The following is an 18,306-nucleotide window of genomic DNA, read 5'->3' as shown; positions in this document are numbered from 1 at the left end:
TGTGTCTGTCCCCGTGTTTGTGTGTCTGTCCCCGTGTGTGTGTGTCTGTCTGTCCCCGTGTGTGTGTGCCTGTCCCCGTGTTTGTGTATCTGTCCCCGTGTGTGTGTGTGTCTGTCCCCGTGTGTGTGTGTGTCTGTCCCCGTGTGTGTGTGTGTCTGTCCCCGTGTGTGTGTGTGTGTGTCTGTCCCCGTGTTTGTGTGTCTGTCCCCGTGTTTGTGTGTCTGTCCCCGTGTTTGTGCGTCTGTCCCCGTGTGTGTGCGTCTGTCCCCGTGTGTGTGCGTCTGTCCCCGTGTGTGTGTGCGTCTGTCCCCGTGTGTGTGTGCGTCTGTCCCCGTGTGTGTGTGCGTCTGTCCCCGTGTGTGTGTGTGTCCCCGTCCCTGTGTGTGTGTGTGTGTGTCTGTCCCCGTGTTTGTGTGTCTGTCCCTGTGTGTGTGTGTCTGTCCCCGTGTGGGTGTGTCTGTCTGTCCCCGTGTGGGTGGGTGTGTCTGTCCCCGTGTGTGTGTGTATGTCCCCGTGTGTGTGTGTATGTCCCCGTGTGTGTGTGTATGTCCCCGTGTGTGTGTGTGAGTATGTCCCCGTGTGTTTGTGTGTCTGTCCCTGTGTGTGTGTGTGTGTGTGTGTCAGTTTGTCCCCGTGTTTGTGTGTCTGTCCCCGTGTGTGTGTGTGTCTGTATGTCCCCATGTGTGTGTGTGTCTGTCCCCGTGTGTGTGTGTGTCTGTCCCCGTGTGCGTCTGTCCCCGTGTGCGTGTGTGTCTGTCCCCGTGTGTGTATATGTCCCCGTGTGTGTGTGCGTGTCCCAGTGTGTGTGTCACCATCACCATGCCCACAGTGTTCCCTTTGTCTTGACGTGCAGGGCAAGATGAAAGAGGAGGCAGCACCGCCAGCATGGAGTCCGTGGTAGAGGCGCAGGGAGGTACACTAAGGACACAGGTAACACTAGCACATAATCTACACTAGTGTTATCTGTAGTTTTAAATAGGACTGCAGGTAACACTACTACATTTTCTGTACTCAGATAGCCATGACTGTGTTATATATGCTGTTACATAGGACTGCAAGTGATATCTACTGTAATATCTGTACTCAGAGAGTTATCAATTTATAAGGGGGCCCACTGAGACTTTATCGCCCAAGGGCCCACATGATCCTAGAGCCGGCCTTGATTAGGAATCATAACTATGTTCCTATTTTCATTCTTTTCAGACCAGATATTGAATATATCCCCCTGGCTGGAGCTGCATTCTCTATATCCTTTGGTATAAGTATCTACTATCTTTGCACTTTCTATGTTTTATTCTAACTCTCACACTGCCCCAGTCTTTATACTTCATTTACTTTGATTTACTGTCAGGTATTGTGCGCGTGTTCCATACCCACATAGTAGCTACTTTCTAGCATCGTACTATTTACCACTACTGCGCATGACGATTCCAACTCACGTCATTTGAGATCATCTTCCAGAATGTCATATTGCGCCATTTTCTAGCGCATGCTCAATATGGGCCGATTACGATTCATCCTCTCAGGTCACTCTGCGAAACAAGCGCATGCGCCTTAGCTACATTCACTAGCGCCCGCCATCTTTGTTCATCTCATTACGCATACCTAAGACAGACCAACCGGAACCACATCAGCCAGACCCCGCACACCAACTTCCTTTCCAGCGCGAGCTCTATTTATAGATCAGATACACCACCATCGTTATGGCGCCCTTTCTTTTAGGCCACAGCTTATTACAGCGCATGCAAATTAGGGTCCTAGAGCCCCTCACTACCGCAGCAATCTGCAACCCACTGTGGATATTTTAAACTTTACGCTTTCTTCTCTCCTCTATGCGGCTCAACCAGGTAAGAATGCCATGCGCTTCCTATCTATATTATATAGTCTTTGCAACAATGTGCTTTGCTACTACTACATAGCTTACTGTATACTATGCATGTGTATTACATAAGGTGAACTGTATTCGGATTATATAAAAATCTGGAAACTGGTACACACCACATGATTTCCTATATCATTTGCCCTCCTTAACATTTGCTCACGCCTGCCTGAACCTCCCCATCACTGTGATCTATGAGGCCGTCCTCAGACCTATCATCCATGCGGATCAACATACCATCCATATACCCCCCTCCTTGGGATGAATCTGTGGAGAATAATATTGCCAGAGTCCTAACTTACCGGATGTATATTTGTTATTTGTCATATGTTCTGTGAAACTGAATGTACATTTAAATAGTTTTCTTTTGTTCTTCTATACACATGTTGTATTGACATTTTATTTTTATTTTTCATTGTCATTTTCTAAAGACCAATATCATGTATTTACTAAGATATCTCTATATGCCCCTCCAGTTATGCTGAAGAAGGCTATATGCCGAAAAACATTTATTATGACTGGATACCGCTCTTTGAAATAAAGCAATTACAGTAATAGCAAAGTGGAGCACAGGAGTCAGAATTTTTACTATTATTTGGTCTGGGAACCATCCCCTATTGCCCACATACCCAATCAATTGGAGTATCATCCAACCTTAAATCATCATAAGATTGGAGAAGGGAGCCACCGCATCCCCGGAGCCCCCGATCTCTGCAGTGACCCTCACATGCAGGGGAAACAGCAAGGCCGTGCGAAATCTTCACCGTACTGGCAGGAGCATCCGCACTGTCCGTGGACAGGAAATAACACTGGCTTAGGGAAGGAAAGGAGGCCTTTTTAATATGGAGCTCCAGTGTTGTTTCCTGTCCAGGGGGCAGGGATACCCTCCTGTCAGTGCCGTTGGGGAGGCTCCGGGGAAAACGTGTTTTTCATGCTTGCCGTGACGATTGTTATGTGCTAATGATGATCTATTATCTAGTTCTCTATCTTCTAGAACATGGTGACCACCAATCCTGACACTCATAGCTCTGAGCTTCCATCCTCCTTATTTGTGTATATGTCTCCACGTTCTGTATTCTGTTAGCACACAGGAACTTGATATCAGTCTAAGAGCCGCTGGTTCTTCAGTCTCAAAACTGCTCGTATACTTTCGCTGACAACAGACGATGAAGAAATAGGCACTCGGTGGAAAGCTCTGGAATCTGACCTGACATCCAGATTTTAAATCCGCAGAATGTCAAATTATGTAGAGGATATCTGCTGTGGATTTCACCTTGAAATGTTGGGGGTGAAATCCACAGTAAATCCTCAACATTTCCACACCAAATTCTACATGGTACGCTGCAGATTCTCCACTGCACACAGAACATGGATTTCACCCAATGCATTATAAAGAATCTAATTCATAGTGGACTGACCATAAATTGACAAGTTGTAGATTTTATATCCACACCTCATGTCAGTTTATGCTGTAGATTATTATTATGTGAGAATTTCCACACATGAAATAGCATTTTGGCTCAACGGGTGAATGTATAGCTGCTGAACAGATTATATTACATATCTAATTGAAGATTCTATACAAATTTAGTATTGACAATCTATACATACAAATAATGAGATGCTGTGTGTATTTGTGTACGTAGCAAGGTATTTCAGTGGTTCTTTCCCCTTTAATGTCTTGTAATAGAGCTGGTAAGTGGTGCCAGGTACCTGGCCGCTTCCTGAGGTGTGATGTAACTGTACATGTGTACTGCACACTGAAGACCTTTAGGAGAGGACGGGAAGGTATAAAAAAAATCTAGCATGTAACAAAGAGGTTAGATCCATTAAAGACATCATCAGGGTAAGATGTGTCTTGCGACTACCACTTCACTTTGTATCATATGGGTATGGACATGGTGCCAAGTTGGAATCTGGTTGATGGAGAGCTGGGTCATTTGTCTGCAGCTTTGGTGACCGGTACTTTACTCTGTATGTTATCTTTTGTATACATGTTTTATCATAGTTAAGTAAACATTTTATGCAAAAAAGCCTTGTTAAGCCTATTTATTCCTAGGTCTTAGAATTCACAGTAATACAGTCTATTTTATTACCTGGTGATGTGAGGGGCCGGTGATGCTCCGTCATGACGTCCTTGTACAGATCTTTGTGTCCTTCTAAATACTCCCACTCCTCCATAGAGAAATAGACGGTGAAATCCTGAAACCTTATAGGAACCTGACAACACAATGATACAGTCATCACCCAGATCTCTTCATAGCGTTCCTGTATAAGGTCCCAGCATTCCCAGCAGTGTCACCTCTCCAGTCAGCAGCTCAATCATCTTGTTGGTGAGTTCAAGGATCTTCTCTGTATTGATTTCCTCAAGTATTAGGGGGTGAGGTGAAGGCCCTGTGATTGGGCTCAGGGTTCTTCCCCATCCTTCAGACACAGGGGCCTGACAGCGCCCACTAGAGGTCTTCTTCACTACTGTGTAGTCCTGGTTATGGAGAGACACAGTAATAAATATCACTCCATACATCTCCAGAGCCCCTCACCTCTCCAGTCATGTTCATCTGTTAGCTACATAGATAAGATGATGTAATGTGACATCATCAGAATCTCTCACCTCTCCAGTAAGCCGGTAGAGGATCTCTAGGGTGAGATTTATTATACTCTCCTCCATCTTGTCCCTGTCCATCATTGATGCATCAATCAGGAGAAGGATCTTATATAGAAGATATCCACTGTGCAGATCCTATATTGTAGTAACCTGAATGGAAAGGAGAAGAGATGATGTAGAAATCCTACAAAATCCCATGTAAATTACAATTAATGGAGGTAATAAGAGGAGATAGTACTCTGAATACATGCTTCCATGTGCTTTCCGCATTCGTATGTCCATTACACAATAGATAGAGCATGTGCTATACTTTTCTGCAAAGTGCAGACTAATTGAAGTGGAGTCTGCAATAAAATGGCACACAGACTGCATACGCATTTTGCAGATCGCAAAAAACGGAATTAGTACTTACTGGTAATTATTTTTCCATGAGATCACCACGACGGCAACACAAGGAGATTGACCCCTGACCTCTGTAGGGGCAGGAAGCAGAGAACGGTTTAAATACCCCCCTCCCACCACCAACACCAGTGATTCCAAAATACAAGAGTAGAAAGGTGGTGGAAAACAAGTGATTTTATAATATCCGAATTTAAACCAAACCGAAGGGAAGGTATTACTCCATAGCAATCCCAAAAAAGCAAGGCAAAGAACATAATGGGAGGGAATTTATTTGCCGTCGTGGTGATCTCATGGAAAAAGAATTACCGGTGAGTACTAATTCCGGTTTTCCATAGCATCACCACGACGGCAGCACAAGGAGAAATATGATCAAGGGGGGTAACAGCCTGAAGGGCTTTTTGTCCAAAAGACATGTCAGATTTTTTTAAAAGATCTAGTCCAGTGGTGGGCAAACTTTTTTGTCAACTGAGCCAAATATCGCCAAAACCAAGATTGAAATTTCTTTTGAGAGCCACATTTTTAAAACCTAAAATATTGCGTCAACAGTACCGGTGAGGACTATTAGGGCTCATGCACTGTGTGCCCGCCATTTCCATATTGCAGGCCGCATACGGCGGGTCCGCAATACACGGGCACTGGCCGTGTGCAGCCCGCAGCCCGCATCAAGGACCCATTCACTTCAATGGGTCCAGGATCCAGGATATGAGTGCTACAGTGTGCTTCTGGCTGTGCCTCCGCACCGCAAAAAAGTAGTGCACGCACTACTTTTTTGCGGTTCGGAGGCACAGCCAGAAGCACCACGGAGGCACACTGTAGCACTCATATCCCGGATCCTGGACCCATTGAAGTGAAGCCCGCATCATGGACCCATTCACTTCAGCATACGCTACTTTTTTGCGGTGTGGGCAGTCGGATGCAGATCGCGAACCCCATTCAAGTGAATGGGTCCGCGATCCTCATGCAGCTGCCCCATGGTCTGTGTCCGTGCATTGCGGACCGCTATTTGCGGTCCGCAGCACAGGCACGGCGCCCTTACATTCGCGGGCATGAGCCCAGAGTGTGTTTTTACATACTTGTATATGTACTTTCTTTTATTTGGATCTTGATTATTATTTCATTTTATCTTTATCATTTTTTACTTTTATTAAAGGGGTTCTGCACTTTCAATTAAGTGATGATCTATCCTCTGGATAGATCATCAGCTTCTGATCGGCGGGGGTCCGACACCCGGGACCCCCGCCGATCAGATGTTTGAGAAGGCAGCGGCGCTCCAGGAGCGCCGCTGCCTTCTCACTGTTTACCGCCGGGCCGCCCGCCCACTGACGTCACGACTTGTATCAACTACAGTGGGCGCGGCTAAGCTCCATTCAAGTGAACAGAGCTTAGCCGCGCCCACTCTAGTTGATACAAGTCGTGACGTCAGTGGGCGGGCGGCCCGGCGGTAAACAGTGAGAAGGCAGCGGCGCTCCTGGAGCGCCGCTGCCTTCTCAAACAGCTGATCGGCGGGGGTCCCGGGTGTCGGACCCCCGCCGATCAGAAGCTGATGATCTATCCAGAGGATAGATAATCAGTTAATTGAAAGTGCAGAACCCCTTTAAACTTGTCTGCAGATGTGGATGTAATGTGGATGACGCACTTATGGGGGATATCTGTGGATGACACACTTATGGGGGATATCCCCCATAAGTGCGTCAGCCACAGATATCCCCCATAGGTGTGTCCAATATCCCAAGGCCCAGATATCCCCCATAAGTGCGTCATCCACAGATATCCCCCATAAGTGCGTCATCCACAGATATCCCCCATAAGTGCGTCATCCACAGATATCCCCCATAAGTGCGTCATCCACAGATATCCCCCATAAGTGCGTCATCCACAGATATCCCACATAAGTGCCTTCTAGTAAGTAAAGTAATGTATTAGTGGGGGGAAGGTAGGAGGCAGGGACACTTGCGGCGGGGCCAGTGCAGTGCCCGGCGCTGTGCACACACCGGGGGCAGCTCCTACCTTTCTGCTGCAGGACATTTCGCTCCTCCTGAGTGGCGGCCTCTTCACCACTCCTCATATGGCCGGCAGTGGGCAGCCGAACAAGAGCGCCGCTGCCCGCCCTTCTGCTGCTGTGCGGAGCGTGACATCTCACCCTCCGTCAAGCGCCTCCTGCCCCGCCTGCCTGCTTCATTCATAAAGTGGAAGGAGCAGATAGACGGGGCAGGAGGCGCATGACGGACATTTTGCAAGCAGCTTGAGCGGCGCGATATGGCTGCGTGGCCGCCCACCCGCCAGCCCGCACCAGAGAGCCACATTGAAGTTTCTAAAAAGCCGCTTGTGGCTCGTGACCACTGGTCTAGTCTATAGTGTTTAATGAAGGTATGGATACTAGACCAAGTAGCGGCTTTACAAATTTCTTCTAGGGAAACACCCGCTCTCTCCACTTGGGAGCAAGACATCGCTCTGGTAGAGTGAGCCTTCAGATTATCTGGGCAAGAGAGATTCTGAATAGTATAACAGGTTAAAATAGCATTCTTAATCCATCTAGCGATTGAGGATTTGGAAATTTTCTTCTGTCCTCTGTTTTTGCCCTTGAATCGATTGTATATTTGGAGTGGATTTATTAGGAGAGGATGATCCCGACCAAGAACAAAATTTCTTCCAGATCTTCATATCACCTTTGGTATTATCGGAAGAGGCGGGAAGGCATAGTACAGCGCTTGGTCCCACGTGATGGAGAAGGCATCTAGAATCCATGGATTGTCCCTGGGGTGTAGGGAGCAAAATGTTGGAACCTTTGAATTTTCCCGAGAGGCGAACAGGTCCACTTTCGGTATGCCCCATTTGTTTGTTATCATATGGAAGATCCCTTTGTTCAAGGACCATTCCGATTGGTCTTTCTTTTTCCTGCTTAAGTAGTCGGCTTCTATATTCAGGACTCCTTTTAGGTGAACCGCTGAAATGGATTTTATATTTATTTCTACCCGACTGAATATTTTTGAGGATAGTTTTAGTAGACTCCTAGATTTTGTACCTCCTTGATGATTTAGGTATTTTATAGTCGTCGTGTTGTCTGATAGTGTTTTTAAATGACGGCCCCGGAGTTGTGATTCTGCAATCTTCAGTTTCCCATACCGCTCTCAGCTCTCGGTAGTTCGATGACTGACTCCTGATTGAACTGGACCATGGTCCCTGATAATAAAAATTGCCGACCTTCGACCCCCAGCCCCACTGGCCTGCATCTGTGGTAATCTGGGTGTGAGGTATTTTCTTCCATGTTACTCCTCTGGTCAAGTTCTCCTGGATTCTCCACCACTGTAGTGAGGAGTTTATCCTCTGAGGTATGGTAACCTTGTGATCTTGTTTGTTCCATACTCTGAGTATCCACATTTGAAGAGGTCTGAAGTGAATTGGACACCATTGGACTGATGGGATGCAAGAAGTGAGGACGCCTAGAAGACTCATTGAGTCTCTGATGGAATAGGTTATTTTGGATGAAAATACCTTGATCTTCCGTTGGATGTCAGATATCTTGTCCCAAGGTAGACTGGTTAGCTGTTTTTGAGAATCTAGGAAAACTCCTAGGAACCTGATCTTGGTCGATGGTACAAGGTTCGATTTCATTCTGTTGACCATCCATCCCAGTCTGTCCAATGTTAGTAGAAACACTTCCAGGTCTTTCTGTAGTTGGGAAGGAGAGTTGTTGGTTATTAAGAAATCGTCCAGATATGGGAAGATTGTTAATCCTTTTTTCATCAGATATGCTACTACTTCTATTACGTATCAGTTTTGTGAACACCCGAGGAGCCGAGGATATGCCGAAAGTGAGAGAGGTAAATTGGTAGTGGTGAATATCGCCCCTGTGATCCTTTATTGCAAACCTCAGAAATTCCTGGAAATGTTGGTGTATTGGGACATGGTAGTAAGCGTTGCTTAAATCCACCGTGCACATCACTGACTCTTTCTGTAAGAGGGGAATGATTGAATTTAGTTTCTCCATACGAAACTTTTGAAAAGAGATAAATTTGTTTAGGAGCTTCAGGTTTATAATAGTTCGAAAGGAACCCTCTTTCTTTTTCACCAGAAAAAGAGTCGAGTAGAACCCTTTCCCTCTTTCTGATGAGGTACCTCTGTTATCACCTGTTTGGATATTAACTCCTGAACACCCTTCCAAGTTGGGCTTTGATATGTTGGAATAGGTAGATTTGAGACTATAAATCTTCTTGGGGGAAAGGCAGAAAATTGGATCGTGTAGCCTGATTTGATAATCTTTAGCGCCCACGGGTTTGAAGAAATTTTCTCCCAGAAAGGAAAAAATTCCTTCAATCTTCCCCCCACTCTGGCGTCACTGATTTTGGTTTCCCTTCTGGGATGGGGCGAGGAAACTCCCTCCTTTTCCTCCTTTGGCGTAACTATAACACCCCGTTTTCCCTTTACCACTGTAAGGTCTGTTCTGATTAGAGGGGGCACGAAAGGGGTACTTCCTTTTGTAGGCCTTTTCTTCTGGGAAACCCTTCTTTTTATCCGAAGTTTTCTCAAGTATTTTATCTAGTTCGGGCCCGAATATATATTCCCATGAGAAAGGTATAGCACAAAGTCTCAATTTAGAGACCTTGTCTCCCGACCAACATTTTACCCAAAGGGCTCTCCGAGCCGCATTTGAGAGCCATGCGTCCTTAGCCGCTAACCGAATGGATTCTGCGGAGGCATCAGCAAGAAATGCTGTGGCAGATTTTAAGAGTGGGAGTGCACTTCGAATTTCTTCGTTATCAGAGACGCGATTTTCTAACTCTGAAAGCCATACAAATATAGATCTGGCTACAGATGTAGCAGCTATGTTAGATTTTAGATTGTACATAGCCGCCTCGCAGGATCTGCGTAATAGACCATCGGCTTTCCTATCCATGGGGTCTCTTAGTTGTGATGCATCTTCAAAGGGTAGAGAGGTATTTTTATTGACTTTTGCTACTTGAGCATCTATTTTAGGAATTGGATTAAATATTTTGGCTTCCTCTTGATCAAAAAGTAGACGACTCTGATAAGCTCTGGAGAGTCCTAGACGCTTTTCCGGATAAGACCATTCATCTAATATCAAACCCTTAATGTTTTCATTAATGGGGAAGACTCTAGTTTTTTTTCACTCGCAGTCCACCGAACATTTCTTCCTGAACAGAAGGGGTTGGTTGAATTTCTTCTACTCCCATGGTTGCCCTGACTGCTTTGAGTAACTCTGGCATATCATCTGAAGAGAAATAAAATCTTTTTCTACCTTCAGGGATATCACGCTCGGATTGTCTGTCATCTTCCTCCCATACTCTGATTCAGAGGAAAAGGAATCCCCAGTTCTCAGACTATTGTGTGGGGGTTCAATTTGAGGAGGGGTATCTTTGTGTAACCCAGACAAGAATGCTAAAGAATATTTAATTTCTTCCTGCATCATGGTTCTAAACTCACCCATTAGCGATGGCTGTTCGTCTCGTATAATCCTGGCAATACAATCCCCGCATAGCTTTTTTAAATAGTCATCTGGCAAACGTTTAAAGCAAGAAATTATTTTGTGGATTTTTTGGGCTTGGGATTCTTTAGAAATCTAAGGGCAAAGGAATAAAGCCCCATTAGTAAATAGAGAAGCCCAATGGATCCCTCACATCTGGCCAAAAAAAAATGAAAACCACATGCATTAGATTTCCCCCACCGGGGGACTTACGCATGGCGGCGCGGTGGCTTCTGAGTGCTCTGGTACGGACATCCTGGAGGGATGGAGGAGGCACAACTCCCCACAACCAGGAACGCTGGGGAAAGGAGAAAATTTCTAATTTCCTTCTGATACCACCGAATCTGCTCCACCTTCGTCACTTCCGGTGATGTCATCTCGGCGCCGGAAGGGACGTAACTTATATAGCACCCAGCTGGAAATAACAGAGCCCAGGCGGGAATCAGCAGCCCCGGGAGCAGGCCCCAGATAATACTGGAGCCTCCCGATCCACTCCCTGCCCTGCGTCAATACGGAGATCGCGGGAGGGCAGGGAGTCACCATGTGGATATGGTGTTAAGGTGCGCATCTTCTTCATCTCCCCGGCGTGAGGCACACAAAGGGACCTTTCTCCGCCCCTGTCCTCTGTAGGGACAGAAAACACTGGTGTTGGTGGTGGGAGGGGGGTATTTAAACCTTTCTCTGTTTCCTGCCCCTACAGAGGTCAGGGTCAATCTCCTTGTGTTGCCGTCATTTAAAAGCAAATATAGATAGTATGGTATATATTCAGTAATACAAGGAACTCAAGGTGGAAACATCAGCAATCAACGGAACCTGGTAGTGGTCAATGTGTCTACATCTCAGGACTCCACAATAAAGCCTCATTCCCATGTCAATGATTTGGTCAGTGATTGTGAGCCAAAACCTGGATTGAAGCCTCCCCAGACATAAGGTATAAGGGAAGGATCGGCAACTGTTCTGTGTTTAGAGCTGCACCTGGTTTTGGCTCAAAATCACTGATGGAAATCACTGACCAAAACAATGTGTGAATGAGGCATAACTCGAGCTGATGGCCCCTTTCTTGACTTGCTCATACATACTGGTATCAGTTCTGTGACCAATGGTGTCACTGCAGCGATGTGAAAAGACTAAAAGGGATCAATGGAAGGACCGGGGCATTTCACAGACTTGAATGACATTTTTTTTTTATGCTGGGAAATCCAATCACATAAACTATGGCAAAAATGTAAGCCAGAAAAAAAATCCACTGAGGGGGTTTGTCTTTGTGGAAAATGGACGTGACTTCATAAGAAAGGGCACACGGGTTAAGAGGCACGGTTTTGCACCATAGTTTCGGCATTAAATTCTATTGCAAAGTAAGCCAATAAATAGGTGGTGCAAGGTTAGACTAGACAGTGTAAAGCAATGTTCCTCACCTCCAGTCCTCAGGGCCCACCTGCCGGTCATGACTTGAGAATATCCCACAGAATGAATACCTGATGCATGGACACTAATTATACACTACGTGCAGAATTATTAGGCAAATGAGTATTTTGACCACATCATCCTCTTTATGCATGTTGTCTTACTCCAAACTGTATAGGCTCGAAAGCCTACTACCAATTAAGCATATTAGGTGATGTGCATCTCTGTAATGAGAAGGGGTGTGGTCTAATGACATCAACACCCTATATCAGGTGTGCATAATTATTAGGCAACTTCCTTTCCTTTGGCACAATCGGTCAAAAGAAGGACTTGACAGGCTCAGAAAAGTCAAAAATAGTGAGATATCTTGCAGAGGGATGCAGCACTCTTAAAATTGCAAAGCTTCTGAAGCGTGATCATCGAACAATCAAGCGCTTCATTCAAAATAGTCAACAGGGTCGCAAGAAGCGCGTGGAAAAACCAAGGCGCTAAATAACTGCCCATGAACTGAGAAAAGTCAAGCGTGCAGCTGCCAAGATGCCACTTGCCATCAGTTTGGCCATATTTCAGAGCTGCAACATCACTGGAGTGCCCAAAAGCACAAGGTGTGCAATACTCAGAGACATGGCCAAGGTAAGAAAGGCTGAAAGACGACCACCACTGAACAAGACACACAAGCTGAAACGTCAAGACTGGGCCAAAAAAATATCTCAAGACTGATTTTTCTAAGGTTTTATGGACTGATGAAATGAGAGTGAGTCTTGATGGGCCAGATGGCTGGATTGGTAAAGGGCAGAGAGCTCCAGTCCGACTCAGACGCCAGCAAGGTGGAGGTGGAGTACTGGTTTGGGCTGGTATCATCAAAGATGAGCTTGTGGGGCCTTTTCGGGTTGAGGATGGAGTCAAGCTCAACTCCCAGTCCTACTGCCAGTTTCTGGAAGACACCTTCTTCAAGCAGTGGTACAGGAAGAAGTCTGCAAGGTAAGAAAAACATGATTTTCATGCAGGACAATGCTCCATCACACGCGTCCAAGTACTCCACAGCGTGGCTGGCAAGAAAGGGTATAAAAGAAGAAAATCTAATGACATGGCCTCCTTGGTCATCTGATCTGAACCCCATTGAGAACCTGTGGTCCATCATCAAATGTGAGATTTACAAGGAGGGAAAACAGTACACCTCTCTGAACAGTGTCTGGGAGGCTGTGGTTGCTGCTGCACGCAATGTTGATGGTGAACAGATCAAAACACTGACAGAATCCATGGATGGCAGGCTTTTGAGTGTCCTTGCAAAGAAAGGTGGCTATATTGGTCACTAATTTGTTTTTGTTTTGTTTGTGAATGTCAGAAATGTATATTTTTGAGATGTTATATTGGTTTCACTGGTAAAAATAAATAATTGAAATGGGTATATATTTGTTTTTTGTTAAGTTGCCTAATAATTATGCACAGTAATAGTCACCTGCACACACAGATATCCCCCTAAAATAGCTAAAACTAAAAACAAACTAAAAACTACTTCCAAAAATATTCAGCTTTGATATTAATGAGTTTTTTGGGTTCATTGAGAACATGGTTGTTGTTCAATAATAAAATTAATCCTCAAAAATACAACTTGCCTAATAATTCTGCACTCCCTGTATCACCTGCTCAATACTAAGGAAAATCTGAAAACATGACCGGCAGGTGGGCCCTGAGGAGTTCAGGAAACGCTGATCTAAAGGGTTCTCCAGATTTATCACCCAGCCTGAGCCACATTGGGGCACATTTACTATAGTGTCTGTGCCTGTTTTCATGAGTAAAAAGCCTGCTTCTGACCGTCTTGTTTTAGAAGTCTCATTTACCAACTGATTTTGCACCTGTTCTGGAGGCATTTGTGTCTGTTTTGAGTTCTAAGATTAATTCAGAAGTTTTAAAACTTTTGCAACTATTTTCTGACCAATTTACTGTAACTCTGTGAGTCTAATTTCTACTCCACTCCAGGGCTGGCTTACTGTTCTGCCTATGTTTTAAATGGTGCATTGTGCTACATTTTGCCTACTTTCATGGAGAAGTGCGCCTAGATTCAGCTTACATTTTCATGCGCATACGAAATAGACCAGTCTTAGTGAATAGGAACCTATCTTTTCAACAACCACTAGATGTCAGATTTAAACTAAAAAAGAGAAAAGCCTGATTTATTAAGGGATAACAGACGAGGCGCAAATTGAAGACTAGCGTTGCCAACACGGCTGTTTAATTTCTCCCCCCAAAAAGTCATGCTTGATAAATGTGTCCCATTGGGTTTCTTCAAACAGTGTAACGGCTGATTCATACAAACGAGCTCAGTTCGGTAAACAAAGACTGTGTCTGACCTGACCTCAATTGATAATTTAATTATTGCAATTAATTATAAGAACAACTTTCCAGGATGGGTTAATAAAAAATAATCAATACTCATTATACTAATGAATTTACTACTAAGCCACCACCGATACCACTCCGACACTGCTGTGGTCTCTGCTGCTCGCCACTTCCTGGTCATGATTCAACACATAGGTAATAATTAAAAATGCCTGGCTCAGCCAATCACTTACCGAAGTGATGATCGGTCTTATCCAGTGACTGGCTTATAAGACGTTTAACCCTTTCTGATTTTGCAATGTTTCAAGGCCAGTTTCACACAAGGTAGCGAGAAACCCGCTACGTATGGCGGCTGTGTTTCCCGTACTGAAAGCTGCTCCTCCATAATGACTTATGAGGTGAGTTCCTGCCTGATCTTGGGTTTACAGGCTGTGCAGTCTACTAATATATATTTTTTTCAGGGAAGAATTCTATCACTGAACAAGCCTGTGTGATCTCCAGTTTCTTTCCCCGAATCCAGTACAAAAAAAGTCCCACAAACAGTGGTAAATGTAAAACAATTAAGGGGTCCATACTGAACAGGGGGGTTATTCAAAATGACCTCCAGATGATTATACAATACGTCACTGCCACAGAGAATAGAAAGGCACTGGAGAAAAAAGTGACAGCCAATTGGGGATGGGGGGGCTGTCTGAGATTCTTAAAGTTTTTTTTGTCCAGGAGTAGAATGTTGATGACCTGTCCTCAGGATAGGTCACCAATATCTGATCGGTGGGGGTTTTACTTCCGCAACCTCCGCCGATCAGTTGTTTGAAGAGCTCATGGCACTATGATCACAGCCTAGGTGCAGCTCAGGCCTAGTGAATAGGCCTGAGCTGCAATACCAAGCACAGCCACCATACAATGGACGGCGTTGTGAGGAGGGTGCACCACTCACTGGAGGACTGCATACTCTTCAAACAGTTGCCCAGAGTCGGACCCCTCTGATCTGATACTGGTGACTTATCCTGAAGAATTTACTCCCAGAAAACACCTTTTAAATATCTTGGACAACCTCTTCAATGAGGATTTACAGTAAATAATACATGTGTGACATCAGCTGCACATAATACAGAGTGCTCATGTTTTGTACCATATTCATCTATAGGAACATAACACTCCCTCCCGGGGCGGCCTCCTCCTCACCAGAAACATAACCCTCCCTCCCGGGGTGGCCTCCTCCTCACCAGGAACATAACCCTCCCTCCCTTGGTAGCCTCCTCATCACCAGGAACATAACCCTCCCTCCCTTGGTAGCCTCCTTATCACCAGGAACATAACCCTCCCTCCCGGGGCGGCCTCCTCATCACCAGGAACATAACCCCCCCCTCCCGGGGCGGCCTCCTCATCACCAGGAACATAACCCCCCCCCTCCCGGGGCGGCCTCCTCATCACCAGGAACATAACCCCCCCTCCCGGGGCGGCCTCCTCATCACCAGGAACATAACCCCCCCTCCCGGGGCGGCCTCCTCATCACCAGGAACATAACCCTCCCTCTCTTGGTAGCCTCCTCATCACCAGGAACATAACCCTCCCTCCCTCGGTAGCCTCCTCATCACCAGGAACATAACCCTCCCTCCCCCAGTAGCCTCCTCATCACCAGGAACATAACCCTCCCTCCCGGGGCGGCCTCCTCATCACCAGGAACATAATCGTCCCTCCCGGGGCAGCCTCCTCCTCACCAGGAACATAACCCTCCCTCCCGGGGTGGCCTCCTCCTCACCAGGAACATAACCCTCCCTCCCGGGGCGGCCTCCTCATCACCAGGAACATAATCGTCCCTCCCGGGGCTACCTCCTCCTCACCAGGAACATAACCCTCCCGGAGCGGCCTTCTTTTCACCAGGAACATAACCCTCCCTCCCGGGGCGGCCTTCTTTTCACCAGGAACATAACCCTCCCTCCCGGGGCGGCCTCCTCCTCACCAGGAACATAACCCTCCCTCGGCGGCTTTCTTTTCACCAGGAACATAAACCTCCCTCCCGGGGCGGCCTCCTCCTCACCAGGAACATAACCCACCCTCCCGGGGCGGCCTCCTCCTCCTCACCAGGAACATAACCACCCTCCCTCCCTGGGCGGCTTTCTTTTCACCAGGAACATAAACCTCCCTCCCGGGGCGGCCTCTCCTCGCCAGGAACATAACCCTCCCTCCCAGGGCGGCCTCCTCCTCACCAGGAACATAACCCTCCCTCCCAGGGCGGCCTCCTCCTCACCAGGAACATAACCCTCCCTCCCGGGGTGGCCTCCTCCTCACCAGGAACATAACCCTCCCTCCCGGGGCGGCCTCCTCCTCACCAGGAACATAACCCTCCCTCCCGGGGTGGCCTCCTCCTCACCAGGAACATAACCCTCCCTCCCGGGGCAGCCTCCTCCTCACCAGGAACATAACCCTCCCTCCCACGGCGGCCTCCTCCTCACCAGGAAAATAACCCTCCGTCCCGGGGTGGCCTCCTCCTCACCAGGAACATAACCCTCCCTCCCACGGCGGCCTCCTCCTCACCAGGAACATAACCCTCCCTCGCTGGGCGGCCTCCAACTCACCAGGAACATAACCCTCCCTCCCGGGGCGGCCTCCTCCTCACCGGGAACATAACCCTCCCTCCCGGGGTGGCCTCCTCCTCACCAGGAACATAACCCTCCCTCCCGGGGCGGCTTTCTTTTCGCCAGGAACATAACCCTCCCTCCTGGGGCGGCCTCCTCCTCACCAGGAACATAACCCTCCCTCCCGGGGCAGCCTCCTCCTCTCCAGGAACATAACCCTCCCTCGCTGGGCGGCCTCCAACTCACCAGGAACATAACCCTCCCTCTCGGGGCGGCCTCCTCCTCACCAGGAACATAACCCTCCCTCCCGGGGCGGCCTCCTCCTCACCGGGAACACAAACACCAGTGTGAACCTCACAGGATCCAGGAAACACATAGAAAGCTCTATCACATCTGTGTCTGACAGGACTGTGAAAGCTGCTCCGCTCATTAGGGGTTAAATACCTGTGGGAATAAGGGGTTAATGATCCCTCAGCCCCAGTAAGGCCTGGTTCACACTCACTGTTTGGTCAGATCTCTCCATTCCACCATATCTAGGTGCAGGCTCCACTCCAAGCCCCAAAATCACAACCCTCCACTGAATGCTTCACCTACCTCACAGTCACATGACCTGAACCTCAGGGGAGCCCATACATTCTAGGCATTACCCCAATATAAATCATTAACCAAATACTGACTGTGTGAACGAGGCCTAATCCTGACAGACAGGGAAGGTAAATGTACACATACCTGCACCAGAGCTGGAAAAGAGTAGTGGGCTAAAGGACCTGCGGTGATGTCATGACCATGTGATCCTGTGTGGGAGGAGTCAGGCTGAAGACTGTGTTGCTGGGGGAGGTAAAAGACCTGTGATGATGTCATGACCATGTGATCCTGGGTAGGAGGAGTTAGAGGGTCACATGACCAGGTGGTGCCTTAATATGCTCAGTGAACTGGGTGTATGTAGCAGTGCTGTCCCTGTTGTGTGAAGTGAATGTAGTTGTGCTGTATGTGTGTGATGTACATGTAATACAGCTGCGTCTTTTAATGCGTATTTAGCAGAACGCGGTAATGTTCTTGTATCAGGGCTGTATGTGTGCAGTGTGTATACAGCCATGTAATCCAGTCCTGGGATGTGTGTGTAGCAGAGCTGTGTGTGCTCATCTGCTATTCATTCTCCAGGAGATATATCATACATCATAACTCCGGGGTTTATGGCCCTTTTGTTTTTAACTCTTCCACCTCCAGCTTATATCCCGGATTACACATCGGCGGATGCGCAGTAGACTTGTTTTCATCCTGGGAGAGACTCTGTGTTCTGGCAATGTGACCATCAACTCCAGCGAGTTCCCAAATCCACGCATGCGCTGATCACCGGCACAACACGTGAAGCTCCGGGGTACAGTAAGTGACCAACGCCGATCCAGCCTAATACTTTGTCCTAAGGGACACAGGTGATTCACGATGACATAGGCATCAAGTGTGGGACCTGATAAAAGGTGTCTCTTTGGACTGGAGCCAGATCAGCTGAAGGTGTCGTTAGGTCAAGTTACTCAAGTACACGGACTGACAAATAATACCGACCTAAGAAGCAGTTGTTGGAAGGAAGCTTTCTCTGCGTGAAGGTAATGATGAT

General features: G+C 47.1%; 1 protein-coding gene across 2 annotated transcripts in view; it reads right to left on the bottom strand.

Annotated features, from left to right (window-relative positions):
* The window catches only part of LOC122941663 (zinc finger protein OZF-like), a 28,255-nt gene extending 10,789 nt beyond the window's left edge, over nt 1-17,466 (bottom strand). Inside the window, exons 1-4 of one of the 2 annotated variants that reach the window (XM_044299074.1) lie at nt 17,421-17,466; nt 4,491-4,634; nt 4,182-4,361; nt 3,976-4,099 (exon numbers count right to left, since the gene is read on the bottom strand). In XM_044299074.1, the coding sequence (XP_044155009.1) occupies nt 3,976-4,099; nt 4,182-4,361; nt 4,491-4,565 (379 nt within the window). In that variant the 5' untranslated portion in view covers nt 4,566-4,634; nt 17,421-17,466. The remainder of the gene's footprint in view (nt 1-3,975; nt 4,100-4,181; nt 4,362-4,490; nt 4,635-17,420) is intronic. The other variant, XM_044299075.1, reaches the window with a different exon arrangement.
* Between the last annotated feature and the right edge of the window lie 840 nt (nt 17,467-18,306).

Source organism: Bufo gargarizans, chromosome 6 (genome assembly GCF_014858855.1).
Source record: "Bufo gargarizans isolate SCDJY-AF-19 chromosome 6, ASM1485885v1, whole genome shotgun sequence".
Lineage (NCBI taxonomy): Eukaryota > Metazoa > Chordata > Amphibia > Anura > Bufonidae > Bufo > Bufo gargarizans.
This window is presented reverse-complemented; position numbering and strand designations above follow the sequence as displayed.